This window comes from Stegostoma tigrinum, chromosome 4 (genome assembly GCF_030684315.1).
Source record: "Stegostoma tigrinum isolate sSteTig4 chromosome 4, sSteTig4.hap1, whole genome shotgun sequence".
Classification (NCBI taxonomy): domain Eukaryota; kingdom Metazoa; phylum Chordata; class Chondrichthyes; order Orectolobiformes; family Stegostomatidae; genus Stegostoma; species Stegostoma tigrinum.
The window spans coordinates 98,861,402-98,879,852 of NC_081357.1; the positions used below are offsets into that span (position 1 = coordinate 98,861,402).

At 42.9% G+C, this 18,451-nt stretch overlaps 1 protein-coding gene across 1 annotated transcript in view; it reads right to left on the minus strand.

Moving 5' to 3' along the window:
• Window positions 1-17,288, minus strand: part of elp3 (elongator acetyltransferase complex subunit 3) — an 84,828-nt gene extending 67,540 nt beyond the window's left edge. The window contains exons 1-4 of the mRNA XM_048531805.2: window positions 17,147-17,288; window positions 11,944-12,043; window positions 7,104-7,242; window positions 3,731-3,801 (exon numbers count right to left, since the gene is read on the minus strand). Coding sequence (XP_048387762.1) covers window positions 3,731-3,801; window positions 7,104-7,242; window positions 11,944-12,043; window positions 17,147-17,168 — 332 coding nt within the window. The 5' untranslated portion in view covers window positions 17,169-17,288. The remainder of the gene's footprint in view (window positions 1-3,730; window positions 3,802-7,103; window positions 7,243-11,943; window positions 12,044-17,146) is intronic.
• Window positions 17,289-18,451: the final 1,163 nt, after the last annotated feature.

Consider the following 18,451-nt stretch of genomic DNA (forward strand, 5'->3'; position numbering starts at 1 on the left):
TCAGAATAGCATGCACAGGTCGCTAATTGTCTATCAAGTTAACTCTAGGTCTCTCAAAGAAAAATTAGTCTCACTCCTCCCAGTCCTTCCTGATATCTTTCCTATATTTTCTCCTATACTATCCGTCCAATTTCTTTTGGAAACATTATAATTGAATCTGAGCCCACCATCCTATTAAGCAGTAAAAGTCAAATCATAACCATTTGCTGCATAAAAACACTTTTCTTCACGTAACCTCTGGTTCTTTTGCCGGGCTGTTTAATTTTGGGCCCTCTGGCTGTTAATCTTTCAGTCACTGGAAATAGTGTTTAGTTAGACATTTCATTAATTTTAAAAATGATTATTAATGCAACTGTAATCAGTCATCCCTGGACCATTCCAATAAATCACTTGTGCAGAAAACACAAAGTTAACAGACGGAATCTCCAAGCAATTGGGAAGGTAAATTCTAAGTTGGCCTTTATTCGAGGGGATATTGAAGGGGATTATGCGTTTTGGCATGAAAAATAGAGGAGCATTATTTAAATCGAGAATGACTGCAGAAAGCTATAGGAGAGAGATTTGGGAGTCTTCACACATGAATCACAGAAAGCTAGCATTCAAGTTCAGCAATTGGAATACTGGCCTTTATTTCAAAGGGAATGAAGTATAAAAGTAGGGAGATTTTGGAGACTTTGTTAAAACTGTATAAAACACTAGTCATTGCACAATCGGAACTGAACAGTTTTGGACCCCTTATCTAACAGAAGATATATTGGCGTAGGAGGCAGGCCAGAGCTTCACTTGGTTGATACCAGACATGGAGGCCCAGCTTTATGAGGAGATGTTGAGTAGATCGGGACTGTATTTATTGGAATATAGAAGCATGTGAGGCAACCTTAAGGAAACATATAAGGTTCTTCAAGGACTTGACAAGGTAGATGCAGAGATACCAATCTGATTAGTGCGAGAGAATCCTCGTGGGAGAGTCAGGGATCAGAGGATATAACCTCAGAGTAAAGAGTCACACATTTAAGATGGCATTGAGAGGAATTTCTTTTCTCAGAGGGTAGTGAATCTGTGGAATTCTTTAGCACAGATGGCTACTGAAGCAGGTATTCATTCAGTATAATAAAGGCTGTGATAAATAGATTTTTAATCAATAAGGGAATTAAGAGTTATGGAGAAAAGGCAGGAAAGTTGAGTTGAGGATCATCAGGTCAGCCATGATTTCACTGAATGGTGGAGCAGACTGGATGACTGAAGGACCTACTTCTCCTATGTCTTACAGGAGGAAGGCTAAAAGACAAGAGTTAGGACACACTAGTATAATTGTACAGGGCTTTGGTGATACACCTGGTGTAGTGCGTACAGGTTTGGTCTTTGTATTTAATGAAGAATGTATTTGCCTTAGAAGGTGCGAGAAAAGGTTCACTAGAATGATTCCTAGAATGAGCACAGAGTAGAATGAGAGTATACTTTCTGGACTGCAGCTGAATAAGAAGTTACTGAATTGAATCATAAGATTCTGAGAAAGGCTTGACAGCGTAGAGAGGCTCTAGAGGAGCTGTTCCCCCTGTCAAGTTACAAATTAGAGACTATAGCACTGGGTTGGTCAATTAGAGCTGAGATGAGGAGAGGTTTCTGCTCATAAGGATATACTGGCCCAGACATGATGGGCTGAAGGACATCTTTCTGTAACAAATTTGATTGTGGAATTGTGGATCTTGGAATTAACTTATCAAGTAAGCTGTGGGATCCAGTAACTGAGCACATTCAAAGATTTATTTTGGATTCCAATGCAAGTGGAAAATATGGAAGTAGGGCATGAAAATGAATTCAGGTCAAAGGTCAGCCATGAACTTATTGAATGACAGAACAGGTTCAAGAAGCTGTAATTTGTCTGCCCATTCCACCAGCCTGTCTCCATCCTCTTGAAATCTATTATCTTCCTCACTGTTTTGTGCCATGTATGCATTTTTAAATTACAACCTGTATGACTTAAGCCCAAGTGATCAATGTATTTCAAAATCACCAGTGGCCCTGATGCCTTAGGAGATTCCAATATATAACTCCCTCCAGTCTGGCAAACAGCAGTCCAATTTGTTTTGCTTTATTACTGAAACAATTTTGTATACATGCTGGTAACATGTCCAATATGTGGTATGTTATAAAACACATTTTGAATATCATACACAACAGATAACCTCCCTATTTACTATAAAATACATTAATCAAGTTAGTCAAGTTTGATTTGTTCCACATTGGCTTTTCTTTTGTTACTCCATTTTTTAAAGGTAGCTATTTAAACAAAACAAAAATCAAATTTCTCCACCACTGTTATTAAAATGACAGCCCTCTAATTGCCAGGTTTATTCTTCTCCTTACGCTCAAACAAGGTCAATATTTCTAATCCTCTAATATATTCTAGCACTACTTGTTTTCTAAAGAGGGTTATAAGGACTGTGATCTGCGCATTGGAGATTTTTACCCTAAGGGGTTGTGAACTAACCTTAGTGTTAACAATTGCATAATAAGACTATCACTTGCAACTTGCAAACTAACCATCCTCATTCCCTGGTTGAGGCTGAATTAAATACCAACACAACTTAGACAATGGCTGGACAGCCAAATGTCTGTAAATCCCATGGGCTGCCTTACATAGTTCATCCTCAAACAATGAAAACAGGTGATCATGATACAGTTAATGAGCAATCCTCAAAAGTAGGGAATGGAGGGGTAGGGTTTGGCGTTACCTACAGACTAGGTGCAAGGATATGTGCCTAGGGATCAGAGTCCCATCTCTGAATGATCACTTGTTGGGTCGAGTGAAGATATCTGTAGGTGCAGGGTAGAGGTTTCTTTGAAACAATGAGCTTAGAGAATTAACTAAGGAAAGGGTTGTGGCTATGGACGGATGAGATGTTAACAACGGAGGTAGAAGTGCAGCAAGCTACACAGATGGTCTGAGTTTGGCTGGCAAATAAATCTAAGTGATTCCGAAATCCATTGTTGAATGGCTGGGAATTGGGGATGTAAAGAGGTGGTTCAATGTGGTTGAACCAGTGGCCTGAGCATGAAGTGAAATCTTGTGAACTTGCTTATTTCAGCAAAAAACAGCAGCATGTAAACTTTACACTACATCTATGGTAATTAGCTTTTGTATGTTTTTTATGGCACTTTTTCTAATTTTTTGCAAGCCAACCAATTCCTGTAACCAAAGGACGGGCACCTCAGTGTAGCTCTGCAACACCATTCAAACCTTCGACAGGGCTGGTCTTGCTGGTTTTCTCCTACTAAAGCTGTCCACCAGCCAGACTGAGTGACAGGAAAACAACAAGACTTGTTCACAGCGACTGCAGAACTTATTTCCATCAGTTGATGCGGATCAGTATTGACAGTATATTTTTACTTCCTGGGCCACTAAAATTACCACTATTGTTAATGCAATGATAGAGCCACAGCAACTTTCTACAAAACTGGACAGTGTCCTGTTTTCATTATTCCTCTATGGGGAATGAGAGTGTAAAGAGGCAATGCTGTCTGAACAGTGAAGTAACGAGAATAATTAGCAACAAAACTTCCCCCTTTCATCAGTGGTGCATTCAAACACTGAGCATGAGTGATAACTCAGGTCATAAACCAAGTTGTTTCTAATAACTGAATTAAGGGATCAACAGCAAATAAAATTTTTTTTTTAAAAAATCAGAGCTGATGTGAGAGAGCTTCAATTTCAGAGAACAGAACTTACACACAAATGTTTCCTGTGAAGGTGATGTGAGGACATCGATGTGGTTTACACATCACTGCAACCACTGCAATCTGTGGACACAGGCATGAGAGATTTTTAAAGAAACAAATAGCTGTATCAAGATATATATAACCAGAGTGGATTTGAGATCAAGACGGAAGCTAGTAACCTAGGGCATGATGTCCAAAATGTATACACCACACCTCTTGGTTCGTTCCCTACAAGAACGATTTACATTCTTTACAATCACCAGAGAAACTGAAAGCCCAAAACAAAATGCTACTCGTTTGAAATAAAACAAACAATGCTGGAAACATTCAGCTGATTAGGTAGCTTTGAAAGAACAAGAAAGCAAGTTCATGTGACATCAGAATTGAAAGCTTGTTGTTATTTGATGAACTGTCCCTTTAGCAGTAAGGATTCAGCCAACAACTGGTCAGTCAAGATAATAAAAGGTGAGGCTGAATGAACACAGCAGGCCCAGCAGCATCTGAGGAGCACAAAAGCTGACATTTCGGGCCTAGACCCTTCATCAGAGAGGGGGATGGGGTGAGGGTTCTGGAATAAATAGGGAGAGAGGGGGAGGCGATCCGAAGATGGAGAGAAAAGAAGATAGGTGGAGAGGAGCGTATAGGTGGGGAGGTAGGGAGGGGATAGGTCAGTCCAGGGAAGACGGACAGGTCAAGGAGGTGGGATGAGGTTAGTAGGGAGGGAATAGAGGTGCGGCTTGGGGTGGGAGGAAGGGATGGGTGAGAGGAAGAACAGGTTAGGGAGGCAGAGACAGGTTGGACTGGTTTTGGGATGCAGTGGGTGGAGGGGAAGAGCTGGGCTGGTTGTGTGGTGCAGTGGGGGGAGGGGACGAACTGGGCTGGTTTTGGGATGCGGTGGGGGAAGGGGAGATTTTGAAGCTGGTGAAGTCCACATTGATACCATTGGGCTGCAGGGTTCCCAAGCGGAATATGAGTTGATGTTCCTGCAACCTTCGGGTGGCATCATTGTGGCACTGCAGGAGGCCCATGATGGACATGTCATCTAAAGAATGGGAGGGGGAGTGGAAATGGTTGCGACTGGGAGGTGCAGTTGTTTATTGCGAACCGAGCGGAGGTGTTCTGCAAAGCAGTCCCCAGGCCTCCGCTTGGTTTCCCCAATGTAGAAGAAACCACACTGGGTACAAATGATGCAGTATACCACATTGGCAGATGTGGTGAACCTCTGCTTAATATGGAAAGTCATCTTGGGGTCTGGGATAGGGGTGAGAGAGGTGGTGTGGGGGCAAGTGTAGCATTTCCTGCGGTTGCAGGGGAAGGTGCCGGGTGTGGTGGGGTTGGAGGGCAGTGTGAAGCGAACAAGGGAGTCACGGAAAGAGTGGTCTCTCCGGAAAGCAGACAAGGGTGGGGATGGAAAAATGTCTTGGGTGGTGGGGTCGGATTGTAGATGGCGCAAGTGTCGGAGGATGATGCGTTGTATCCGGAGGTTGGTGGGGTGGTGTGTGAGAACGAGGGGGTTCCTCTTTGGGCGGTAGTGGCGGGGGCGGGGTGTGAGGGATGTGTTGCGGGAAATGCGGGAGACGTGGTCAAGGGCGTTCTCGACCACTGTGGGGGGAAAGTTGCGGTCCTTGAAGAACTTGGACATCTGGGATATGCGGGAGTGGAATGCCTCATCGTGGGAGCAGATGCGGCGGAGGCAGAGGAATTGGGAATAGGGGATGGAATTTTTGCAGGAGGGTGGGTGGGAGGAGGTGTATTCTAGGTAGCTGTGGGAGTCGGTGGGCTTGAAATGGACATCAGTTACAAGCTGGTTGCCTGAGATGGAGACTGAGAGGTCCAGGAAGGTGAGGGATGTGCTGGAGGTGGCCCAGGTGAACTGAAGGTTGGGGTGGAAGGTGTTGGTGAAGTGGATGAACTGTTCGAGCTCCTCTGGGGAGCAAGAGGCGGCGCCGATACAGTCATCAATGTAACGGAGGAAGAGATGGGCGGTGAAGTGGATGAACTGTTCGAGCTCCAGTCAATTCCTGTTTAAAGTCTCCTACTTGGTAGGCCCCTCATCAGACAGATCACTTCTGTGGTATCACCAAATGTACTGGCATTTTGCAATAAGCATCCAGCTCTCAAGTCCTAATTTGGATACGTGAATCAACAAATAGGTCAAATTGTTAGAAGGGACGCAAATTGTTTTGATTCATGGGTTGAGCTGGTAAATGATGAGAAAATAAGAACCACAGGAGTTTCTAAGGTGATTTTTTTAAAAAATGCATTCATTCATGATATGTGGGTGTTATTGGGTGGGCCAGCATTTATTGCCATTTATACCTGTTGTTCTCAGGAAGGTAGCGGTGAACTGCCTACTTGAACTGCTTTAGTCATAACATTGCAGCATGGTGATATAGTTCTAAGTCAGGATGATGAGTGGCTTGGAGAGGTGGTGATGTTCCAATATATCTGCCACCATTGTCCTACTAGACAGCAGTAGTTGTGGGTTTCAAAGATGCTGTTTAAGGAACCTTGGTGAATTTGTGCACTGCAGCTTGTAGATGTACACAGCTATAGCCTCTGAGCATTGGTGATGGAGATAGTGAATGTTTGTGGATACAGTGGCAATCAAATTGACTGCATTGTTTTGGATAGTATCAAGTTTCTTGCGTGCTGTTGGAGCTGCACTCATTCAGCTGACATGTGCTTTGTAGATGAGGACAGACTCTGGGGAGTCAGGAGGCGAATTACTCACTGCAGTATTCCAAGCTTCTGACCTGCTCTTGTAGTCACAGTACATTCATTGCAAGTTCAGTTCAGATTCTGGTTAATGTTAACATCCAGGATGATGACAGTGGAGGCTTCAGTGATGGAAATGTGATTAAATGCCAGTAGGCAATGGTTAGAGTTTCCCTTTTTGAAGATGGCCATTGTCTAGCACTTGCATGGCACAAACATTACTGCTATGTGTCAGTCCAAACTTGAACACTTGTCCTGGTCTTGCTGCATTTGAACATGGACTGCGTCTGTGTGAGAAGTCACAAAAGGTACTGAATATTTAGTAAGCATGAACAAACATCTCCACTTCTGACCTTATGGTGAAGGAAATGTCATTAATAAACCACTAAAGATGGCTGGGCCTAGGACAGTAGCCTGGAAATCTTCTACACAAATGTCCTGGAGCTGAACTGACAGTTGCCAAAATAATAAAGGCAATTAGAACAAATTCAGAATAAGATTTAGCTTCATTAAATGAGATCACTCAATAATTCAAGGGTGAACTCACAACAGGTTTTTCTCTCTGTCATGGATGCCTACTTGACTACACGCTGTCTTTGCATGTTTGTCAGTATGTGAGCCATTATTGTACTTAAATCCATTTTATAAGCTATTTTACTACTTACCCCGCTGGCTGTCCGGATGGGTTTTGCTTTCAGTTTTGGTATTAGCACCTTTCTGTATTGAGGGGGCACAGCTGCAATGATGTCCACAAGACGAGGTTGCGAAGTCAGGCCATACTTGGATGAAGTTTTTGTTTTCACTCTTGTTCAAAAAGAGAGTCAAGGTCAAACATTAAAAGACAGATAGCAGGAAAACAATAGATAGGAATGTGAAACTAGCAGCACCCAATTCCACCCGAACCTGATCATTCAGTAGCCAGAGGCAGGTATTCCAAAGCTGTCGGACTGGGATTCTAACTTACTGCAGGACACCAATTCACTGTCTGACATCACTGCTAGGGAAAGCATGGGATTCAACTGCCCACTGTTCAATGATCTCATCATCAGCAATGCTTTCTCTAGTGTTACAATTCCTGTTAGTATCAAGGATCCTGATTCTAAAATCTAGGCTCCCCTCTACAACATCTTGAGCATCATCAATTTTAATTACTCCACTACTGCTAGTCACGTCTTCAACTGCCCGGGTACAAAAGTCTGGAATTCCTCCTTAGCCGCCTTCCTTTAATATGGTCCTTAAAACCCAACACTGAGCAAGCTTTTGGTCACCTCTACCAATATTTCCTTCTGTGTCTCAGTCTTTATTTCATCTACTTTACATTCCTGTCAAGTGCCTTAGGGTGTTTCACTGCAATAAAGACAATAAATAAATATGAGTCTTTTGAAATTCATTCACGGGATGAGGGCATCACTGGCTAGGCCAGCATTTATTGCCCAGAGGGCGGGTGACAGTCAACCACTATGGTATGGGTTTGGAGTCACACGTAGGCCAGAACAGTTATGGATGGCAGTTTCCTTCCCTAAAAGGACATTAGTGAACTAGAGGAGCTTTTCCTGACAATCGACATTGGCTTCATGGTCATTGTTAGACTCCTAATTCCAGATTAGCAGTGTGGTGCATGTTATTGTGGTGTACAGGGTACATCCAGGGCTAGATTACTTACATCGTGCAGCAGGAACACAGTTCAAATTTTGAAAATAAATTTAAAAAATAAGCAACACTGACTAGTAAGCACAGATCAGCCATAATCTCAATGAGTGGTGGATCAGGCTTGAGGAGCTGAATGGTCTACTGTTGTTCCTATGTAACAATAACCAGGACTGCACAAGAATATCTCAGGCAATCTTGCTACCTTCGGGGTTCAAGACCTGATAGCCCCTCATTCCTTACATCACCCTTTTGATTCTCTCACTAAATGCCTTATCATAAATTGGTAATGACAAGAGCACTAGATACGCCATCTAATCTTCATGGAAGGGATGGTATCACTCACCCTGGGTGCCAGGAATTCAGAACTTTTCTAATATTCAGTCCCTCTGCATGTACTGGATTTACCTGATATTTTCTAAATCTATGTGTAGTATTTCTATCTGAGTTATTCACTGTCCATGTGCAGTAACACTATCGGTTTTAGACCACTCTGTGGTTTAACATTCCACTTTAGACATGGTTACCTGCACTGGACTGAACACTATTAGTAAAGCATCGGTTATAAATATAATTTCCAACAGTGTCTTAATCGACTATACACCTATGTTTTAGAATCAGACAGGAGGAAATAAGAACTAGTACTAGGCATCTGGTCGGGATTTTGTACAGCCTTGTGCGTAGGGAGAAACAACTGAAATCAGCACAGGTGAAGGTCAAAGGAGCATGTCCAATTAGTTGTACAATCAGTTCTGCTATAAGAAGTGTTCCAGCAATGCAATCGTCTGTAATGCAACTGACAAATAGGGGATCACTATTTTCGAAACGGAAACTTGTGTTGGCTACAATGCAATTCCATCGGTGCGCAGAGGAGTACGTGTCAACATCACTTGATTGTTTTGTGGGCTTTGTCCTGAATACATGCAATGCTAGCACCTCCCTTATCAAGTCATCGCAACGTTTTTTCAAGGTAAGATGTTAAATTTACATTTAATTCATTATTACATATGAATTAAACATTTATTCAAACTGAGTTGTCCTTTGTGTTAGGCTTTTGAGTGATATTTTTTGGTGGTCTGCCCCTAACCCCACTTTTCCCATCGCCTCTGTTATTTCTATAGTGCGATCTTCTATAACGCGATGTTGCACAGGAACACAACTATTGCATTACAGCAGAACCGACTGTAGGCTGGTTCCTCAATGTAGACATGCACCTGGAGTGCACAGTGAAAATAAGTAACCTGCTTCAAAATCTACCTCCTGACTTTAGAAGTCTGTCTCAAGCAGGTCAGGTCAGGTCCCAAGAGAGCAGATCAGCTACATTTTTTGGATCATTCTTGATGTTGGTTGCGTATGTGCTATTTGACATGGATACACTAACTCTACCTTTGCATTTATTAACAAACCACTACACGGTGAAGCCCAGCCTTAGTTCATTCAATAACATGCATTCAGATAGAATACTTAATGTGGAGAAATATCCCTAGTGGAAGAATCAGACAAAAAAAAATCAACATTTCAAGTGTACACACAGTGAAAGAATGTAATAGAATTGGTTTAAAGAAAATGAGCATCCTACTACACTGGCAGCAAATCACATTACAGTTCTTTATTGTTTTCATGATAATATTGATGATTCTGACAACATTCATGGCACAGTTTACATTTGGTAATCCAAAGCTATTTCATTTTTTAAAATCAACAGATTTTTATTATCTAACTATTTCAAATGAATAACAAAGCACACAGCATAGACAAAATTGAGCGCTAAAAGGTTTTAACTGCAATGTTGAATTCCAATGATAAAGAAATTGGTGACAGTAGACAGGAAGAATTCTTTGCTCTGACAGGCTGAGTCCAGAATACATTAACATAACAGTTATGAGCAGAAATAGGACTCTTAGACCCATGAGCTTGCTCCATCTTTCAAACGGATCATTACTGATATGACTGTAAACTCAACTGGGGCAGCAATGGTGGCTCAGTGGTTAACCATGCTGCCTCACAGTGTCAGGAACCCGGGTTCAATTCCACCCTCGGGCGACCATGTGTGGAGTTTGCGCACTCTCTCCGTACCTGCGTGGGTTTCCTCCGGGCCCTCCAGTTTCCTCCCACAGTCCAAAGATGTGCGGGCTAGATGAATTGGCCATGCTAAATTGCCCGCAGTGTTCAGGGATGTGTGGGTTATAGGGGGATGGGTCTAGGTGGAATGCTTCAAGGGGCGGTGTGGACTTGTTGGGCTGAAGGGCCTGTTTCCACACTGTAGGGATTCTATGAACTCCATGTTCTCAGCTCTCCCTGATCACCTTTGTCCACCTTGTTTGTCAAGGATATATCTACCTCAGACTTATAAATAATCCAAATACTCTGTTTCCTCTAGATTTGAGAGGAAGGGCACTCCAAACACACAAATGCCCAAAAAAGTCTCATCTCTGTCTGAAATGGTCAATGCCTCTGCATAAAACAGTGACTCTTGGTTCTAGATTCTTCCATAAGAGAAGACAAACTTTCCACATACACCCTGCAAAGACCCCTCAGGATCTTATATGTTCCAAATAAGTTGCGTCTTACTCTTCTAAACCCCCAAAGATACAGGTCTAGCCTGTCCAACCTTTGCTCATAAGGCAACAAACCCATTCCTTGTATTAGTTTAATAAACCTTCACTGAATGTCTTCCAAGGAATGGACCAAAATTATATTCAGTCCTCAAGATGAGGTCCCATCAATGTTCTGTATAACCGCAGCATAACATTGACAATTCTGTATTCTATTCCCCCTATGATAAATGATAAAATCCTATTAGCTTTTCTAATTAATTGTGCTACTTGCACACTAGCCTTTTGCAATTCATTCATAAGGACAGATCCCTCTGCAATTTCTCACCATATGCTTCTTTTGTATTCCTCCTGCCAAAATGGACAATTTTACATTTTCTCACATTGTAGTCCATCTGCCAGATATTTACAAAACCTATCATTATTGTTTCGTAGCCTCCTTAAATCATCTTCACAACTTACTTTCCTACTTTTTTTGTCATTTAGCAAACTTAGCAACGATACTTTTGGTCCCTAAATCTAAATTACTTATATAAATTGTTTAAAAAAAAAGTTGACACCCCATCACTGATCCCTATGGCACACCACTCAGTGCATCATGATGATGAGAAAATGATCCATTTATGTTTATGCTGTTACGTTCTAAGCAAGTGAATCTTCTAGTCATGCCAACACATTATCCCTAACTTCATGAGGTTTTATTTTTCACACTAAAAAATAAACATTGATGTGGCGCTTTACCAAATGATGATCAAGGTGGCCTTAGCTTAAAATAACAGCTAGATCGTTTAGGAGTGAAATTAATCAGCAAAACGAAATCTGGAACTGTCTCCCTCAAATGAAACCCTCATGCCTGAGAAGGTTAAACAAACCTATTAAGAATTACAGCATGAAGTGGGGAAATGTAGTGAAGTAACAGATTAGCTAGTATCTAAATAATTTACGGGACTGTCCCAGGGTGGCTGAATAAGGCTGTACTGAAGTTTGCACCATATTCCTGCTCCTGCTAGAGACATTGTTGTACAAGCTAATCTTGACAGAAACAAAGCTTCACAACAGTACCATTTAACATTGGCTCAATCGAATCACGGGGGAAGAGAAACTGACTAAAGGGAGCAGGAGACAGTCAAGGTTAGGGAAGCCTTTCCTCACTCACCTATGAATTGATAAATGAACTGGTCAGATCTGCTCAAAAACATACGCTGGAGGAGGAGCAATTTCTAGAAAAAAATCTCATTTGAGTTCTGATGGTGTTACTGCTTGGAAACCTCTATCATAAGCAGTTCAGTGCAAGTATACCTACTTATTAAGGTTAACATCCTTCCCCTGTTCATGAGCTTCAATCAGCTGCTTGAGGACATCGGCAATTGTCATCATCATCCGCTCAGCATGGCTGAACTCCACTGTAAAAGATCACATGTTAAGGTACTTCACACAGGTGTAATCAGGCGGAAATGTACCAGGAGCTAAAGGATGACATTGCAGGACAGGTAACCAGAAGCTCAGTCAAAAAAGGGATTATAGAAGAAATATAAGTAGACAGGTTAAAGGGTTTTAGACAGGGAGTTCCGGAGCTTGCTGTCAAGATAGCTGAAGACAAGGTTACTGATGAGAGATTAAAGGAATTGTCAAGGAATGGTGTAAGTGTTTGTGTGTTTGGGGGAGATTACAGGGTGGAGAAAATTACAGAAACAGAGAGAGGCAAGATAATTTGAAAATGAGGTTGAGAATTTTAAACTCGACAGGTTGGTGACATTGCCTCCCAGCCCACCAATCATGAGGGTGATTTGTGAGCAGCAATTGACCAAGGACATGATAAAGAAGTGCCAGTGTTGCATTGGGGTGGACAAGGTCAGAAATCACACGCCACTAGGTTACAGGCCAACAGGTTTATTTGAAATGACACGCTTTTGGAGCCTCACTCCTCCTTCAGGTGTTAGTGAGATAGGTAACATCAGACAAAGAATTTATAAGTAAAAGATAACAGGGTCACACACTGATGAGGATGTATTAAACAAACCCAAGATGTTGTTAAATCTTTAATCAGTTACAATGTTTTAATTGATTAATATGTATATATACATCCCCCAATTGCTTTGTACTTTACTTCTCTCAGGACAGTGAATTCAAAGGAATTTGGGAATTTACCATCTCTCAATAACACCTGAAGGACGGGTGAGGCTCGAAAAGCTTGTGCTTTCAAACAAACCTGTCGGACTATAACCTAGCGCCGTGTGATTTTTGACTGAGGACAAGATAGAAACCAGATAACCAAACTTTATCCAAGGTTGAGGATGGGAGGCTAGTAGGAAGTGTACTGGAATAGTCAGGTCTGGTGAACATAACAGCACACAAGGGTTCAATAGTGGATGAGCTAAGCTGGGTGTGGAGTTTGACAATGTTACGCAATTGGAAATAGGCAATCTTTCCCAAGGGAAGATAAATGGAGTCGGAAACAGCCTGGTTTTATAGGGTGGGAAGGAAGGTTGCAGATGGATTCATCATACTGAAGAGGATTGGATAAGGGTATGGAATTGATTATAAAGGTGCTTTTGAGTGAACTGAAGTCAAGGCTTGGTCTGCATGCAGAAAAGGAAGAGATCAATGCCAAAAGTTGGGAAAGTCTGAAAGTTAAGCGTAGCTGCAGGAACAGAAGTTATTGTTCACAGTGGAACAAGTAAAGGCAGTCCCTCTGGCCAGACTGAAGAAGACAGGCATTGGCAACAACTGTTAATGGCTGGAGACAGACTAGGATGGATAAGGAGTAATGATATACCACATCCATACTTAGAGGAAAAAAAACTGCATTTATATTGCAATTTTCAAGACCACTCAGGACGTTGCAAAATCTTTCACTGTCAATGTAATACTTTAATAATACTGTCACTAATGTTTTGGGGGAGCACAAGGAGTAATTTGCGCACAGCAAGCTCCCATAAACAACTATGAAAATAAATGACCAGCGCATCTGTTTGACGGATTGATTGAAATATAAATATTGGCCAGGACGTTGAGGAAAACTTAGCTGCTTCTCTTGATAATCATGCTTTGGAATCTCTTACATCCACTAGAGGGAGAAATGGGTTTTAATGTTACTGTGAAAAGGCATCTCTACAAGTTCCTTTGATACTTCTTTGAAGTGTCATATGTGATTTCGGTTAGAGCTCTTTGAAGTTAGAACAGACCCAAAGACTCAGGTTGAAAATTGGACAGCAACAGACAAGGAGAGATGTGCAAGGTGCGACTTTTGTAGAAATGGACAGCTGTTTGTTTGTAAAGTAACATGAGTGAGAAAGCAAGAAGTGAAAGAAGGTAGAGCTAGGAGTCCATAACCTCATTTGTTAGAGTGGAAGGGAGAAAGAGAGGCAGGGGTTATCTTTACGGTCAAAAAACATTTTATATGCTCCAGCCATACCTGATAACAAATGGCTAATAGTTTGAATGCGTGTAGAATTAGATCATCAATGAATTAATGGTATAAATAGATAAATAGTTTTATAATTGCTGGTCTTGTAGCCATTAATGAGGCATGGTTACAGGGACTAAATATTCTGGGAAACTTGATTTGCACACAAGATAGTCAAAATGGAAAAGCAGGAGTTACGCTACTAAGACAGAAAGAAATAAAAACAGTAGAGAGGAAGGCTTAAAAACAGTATCGGTGTAATTAGGAAATAAAGCACAAGAAACATTGGTGGGAGTAGTTTTATGTCGTTCCCCAACACAGCACTTTCCAATCCAAGAGCTGTAGCCCCCCCACTGGGTTTGCAGAAACAATGGATAGGATTGTAAGTGCTTCCTCCTCCAAGATTATGCCCCACGCCTACAAACATGCCCGTTAGTTAAAGGATCACACAACAGAAAACATTACTTTAAGATGATTGGCAAAAGAAACAACAGCAGCATGAGAAAGAACATTTTGTAACCTCAGCAACTGGTTAATATCTGGAATACACAACATGACAGTGTGGTGGCAGGAGACTTAATCGTAGCTTTCATATGAGAGATGCAGTCGTTCTCCCTCACAAATGGAGACATCACCTCTGTATCTAGCCTATCAAACATAATTTAAGGACTTCTGTCAGGTCACCCCTCACCTTCTCTTCCCTAAATAAAAAAAAATCCTGTTCAGTCTTTCCTCATAGTTGTAACCTCTCTCGCTCCCCTTTCTACACTTCCAATAGCATCTATACCCTGGAACATTAAGCTGCCAGTCTTGTCCATCGCTAAATCACATCTCTACAACTGCGATGACATCCCAAACCCATATCCTCAACCATGCCCCAAGTTCATCTGCCAAACATGTTAGGCTTCTTGCAGTGAAATAAATGCAGTTTAATTTATCATTCCTACCTCATTCTCTGCTTTGTTCCTGCCTTCCCTGACTGTCTGACTTACTCTTTTCCCAACCGTATCAATCTCCAAGTGCTCTTTCCTCACTGTCTTCCTGGGTCCCATTCCCACTCTCTCCACTTACTAGTATAAATCCTCCCAAGCAACTGCAGCAAATATCCCCAACAATATATATTAGTCTCCTTCCAATTCAGTTGCACTCCGTCCTTCTCATAGAGGTCACTCCTGCCCCAGAAAAGATTCCAATGACTCAAAAATGTGAATCCTTCTCAACTGTACCAACTCTACAGCAACGCATTCATCTGTTCTATCATGCTATTCCTACCCCCACTAGCTTGTGGCACCGGGAGTAATCCATATCTCACTACCCTCAAGGACCTTCTTTTTAAATTCCTGCCTAACTTGCTACATTCCTTCCTCAGAATCTTTTCCTTATCTCTTCCTATGTCATTAGTTCCAATGTGAACAACCTCCTCCTTCTGGTCCCCCTCCCCTTTGAGAATATTCTGAACCCTCTCTGAGATATCTTTGATCTTTTGCCAACACACCATTTTGATGTCTTGCTTTCAGCTGCAGAAACGTCTGTCTGTGCCTCTGACTGGAGTTCCCGATCACAATCTGGTGTACTCCTCGTTACATTACAGCCAGTCTCAGTACCAGAAAGCTGGCTATCAGTGCCATATTCCCCTGAAAGTCCAACACCTCCAACATTCTCCACAGGTGGATGTGATTTAAATGGACTTCAGGAAGGCATCTGACAGGGTTGCTCATGGTAGACTGGTTTGCAAGGTCTGATAACACAGAATACCTACTTGGATACAGTACTGGCTCAAAGGTAGAAGACAGAGGGTGGTGATACAGGGTTACTTTTCAGACTGGAGGCCTGTGAACAGCGGTGTGCCACAAGGATCAGTGCTGGGTCCACTGCTTTTTGTCACTTATATAATAAATTTGGATGCGAACACAGGAGGAATGGTTAAAATTTGCAAATGGCACTAAAATTGGAGGTGTAGTCGACAGTGAAGAAGGTTAACTCAGAGTACAACAGGATATCAGATGGGCCAATGGGCTAAGGAGTGGCAGATGGAATTTAATTTATAAAAATGTGAGGTGCTGCATTTTGGAGACACAAATCAGGGCAGGACTTATACACATAATGGTAAGGTCCTGGGAAGTATCAATGAATAAAGAGACCTTGGTGTGCAGGCTCATTGATCATTGAAAGTGGAGTTACAGGTAGATAGAATATTGAAGAAAGCATTTGGTATGCTTGCCTTTAGTGGTCAGTGCATCGAGTATAGGAGTTGGGAGAGAATGTTGCCACTGTACAGGACTTTGGTTAGACCACTATTTGAATATTGTGTACAATTCGGGTCTCCTTGCTATAGGAAGGATGTGGTGAAACTAGAAAGGGTTCAGAAAAGACTTAAGGATATTGCCAGGGTAGGAGGGTTTGAGGCTGAACAGACTGGGGCTTTTTTCTCGAGAGCATCAGATGGTGAGAGGTGGCCTTATAGATGTTTATAAAATCATGAGAGAGTCACGAATAAGGTGAATAGACAAGGTCTTTTCCCCTGTGTGGGTGAGTCCAAAACTAGAGGGCATATGTTAAAGGTGAGAGGGAAAGATATAAAAGGGACAACGTTTTCCCACACAGAGTGTGGTGTGTGTATGGAATGAACTGCCAGAGGAAGTGGTGGAGGCGGGTACAACTACAACATTTAAAAGGGATGAGTATATAGATAGGAAAGATTCAGAGGGATATGGGCCAAATGGGACTAGACTTATACAGGATATCTGGTCAGCATAGACGAGTTGGTCCGAAAGGTCTGTTTCAGTACTCTGTAACTCACAACTCTGCGATTACTGCGCTGAGTCCTTCTTTCTACAGACCGCCCAGAATCACCATATCTTTTCTGTAACACGGGCAATATAAGCTGACATTGCAAACGTTGTATTTCGCTGCTCGTTCCAACCGATGGGAAATACAGCAGAAAACCTGAAGGTGCTTTGGACACGTTTGCTTGTTCGTTAGTATTTTTGGAGACTTAGCGTCTCCTGACGGCGGGGCGGGTGCATTGTCTCGTACAGCGCCCAAAAATAAATCAACAATCTGGAAGTGAGAACACTTCAGAATAAACTAACGAACCGACCTTTCCTGCGCGGCTTCCCCATGCTTCAACACTAAAGCAGCTGCTGGAAGTCAGTGCTCATTTTACGGCACTGACGCAACATAAGCGGCAAAACGGAGTCGCCGTTTAGGGTGGAGTGGCCATGGGCCACGTGACCAGGCGGCCGCCCGAGGGCGGGGCTGGTCTCCGGAACTGTGGCAACGGAGATCAGGGACTTCCCGGGGGCGGGGATTTGAGGAGTGTGAGACTGAACTGGCAACAAAGCATATGTTTTTCCTTTGTCCATATAACTTTTAATCAACCTGCTTAGGGATGTCATTACACACCTCTGGAGTCAGAGATAACTGTGTGCAGAGCTGGATGAACACAGCAGGCCTGGCAGCATCAGAGGAGCAGGAAGGCTGGTGTTTCGGGTCGGGGAGGAGGGAAGGGGAGCTCAGAAATAAATAGAGGAGGGTTGGGGCAGGGGAGGGTAGGTGTGATGGTGACTGGTGAGTGCAGGTAGGGAGTGGTGGGGATTGGTCAGTGAGGTGGGTGTGGTGGATAGGTGGGAGAGAAGATGGACAGGTTGTGTGAGGTCAAGGAGGCAGAGATGAGAGGGAGGGCTGGGGATGGGGAGGTTTTGAAACTGGCAAAATCCACATTTAGGCCACTGGGCTGTTTGCACCCAACGCAGAATAGGAGGTGCTGCTCCTCCAGTTTGCAGGTGGCGTCATTGTGACACTGGAGGACGCCCAGGATGGACTGTCATCCAGTTGAATGGTGTTGTTATTTATTGTGAACAGAGTGCAGTTGCTCTTAAAGTGAGCTCTGAGCCTCCGCTTGGTCTCACCGATGTACAGGAGATCACATCCGGAGCAGTGGATGCAGTAGACCACGTTAGCGGATGTGCAGGTCAACCCCTGTCTGATGTGGAAGGTTTGTTTGGTGCCTTGGATGGAGGTGAGGGAGGTGGTGTAGGGGCAGTTGTAGGACTTCCTGCAGTTGCAAAGAAAGATGCCAGGGGTGGTGAGGGTAGCAGGGAGTGTGGAGCGGACGAGGGAGTCACAGAAAGAGCAGTCCCTCTGGAAGGCAGATTGCGGTGGGAAGGGAATTATATCTTTGGTTTTTGGTGTCAGATTGTAGGTGGGGGAAAATAGTACACTGGATGCTGAGGCTAGTGAGGTGGTATGTGATGACCAGAGGGATGCTGTCTTTATTTTTGCTAAGTGGAGGGGATTTGAGGTTGGAAGTGCAAGAGATGCAGTTTGAGGGTATTTTTGATCATCTGAGGGGTATCTTCCTGTCCTTGAAATAGGAGGACATTTGAGATGTCTGGGAGTGGAA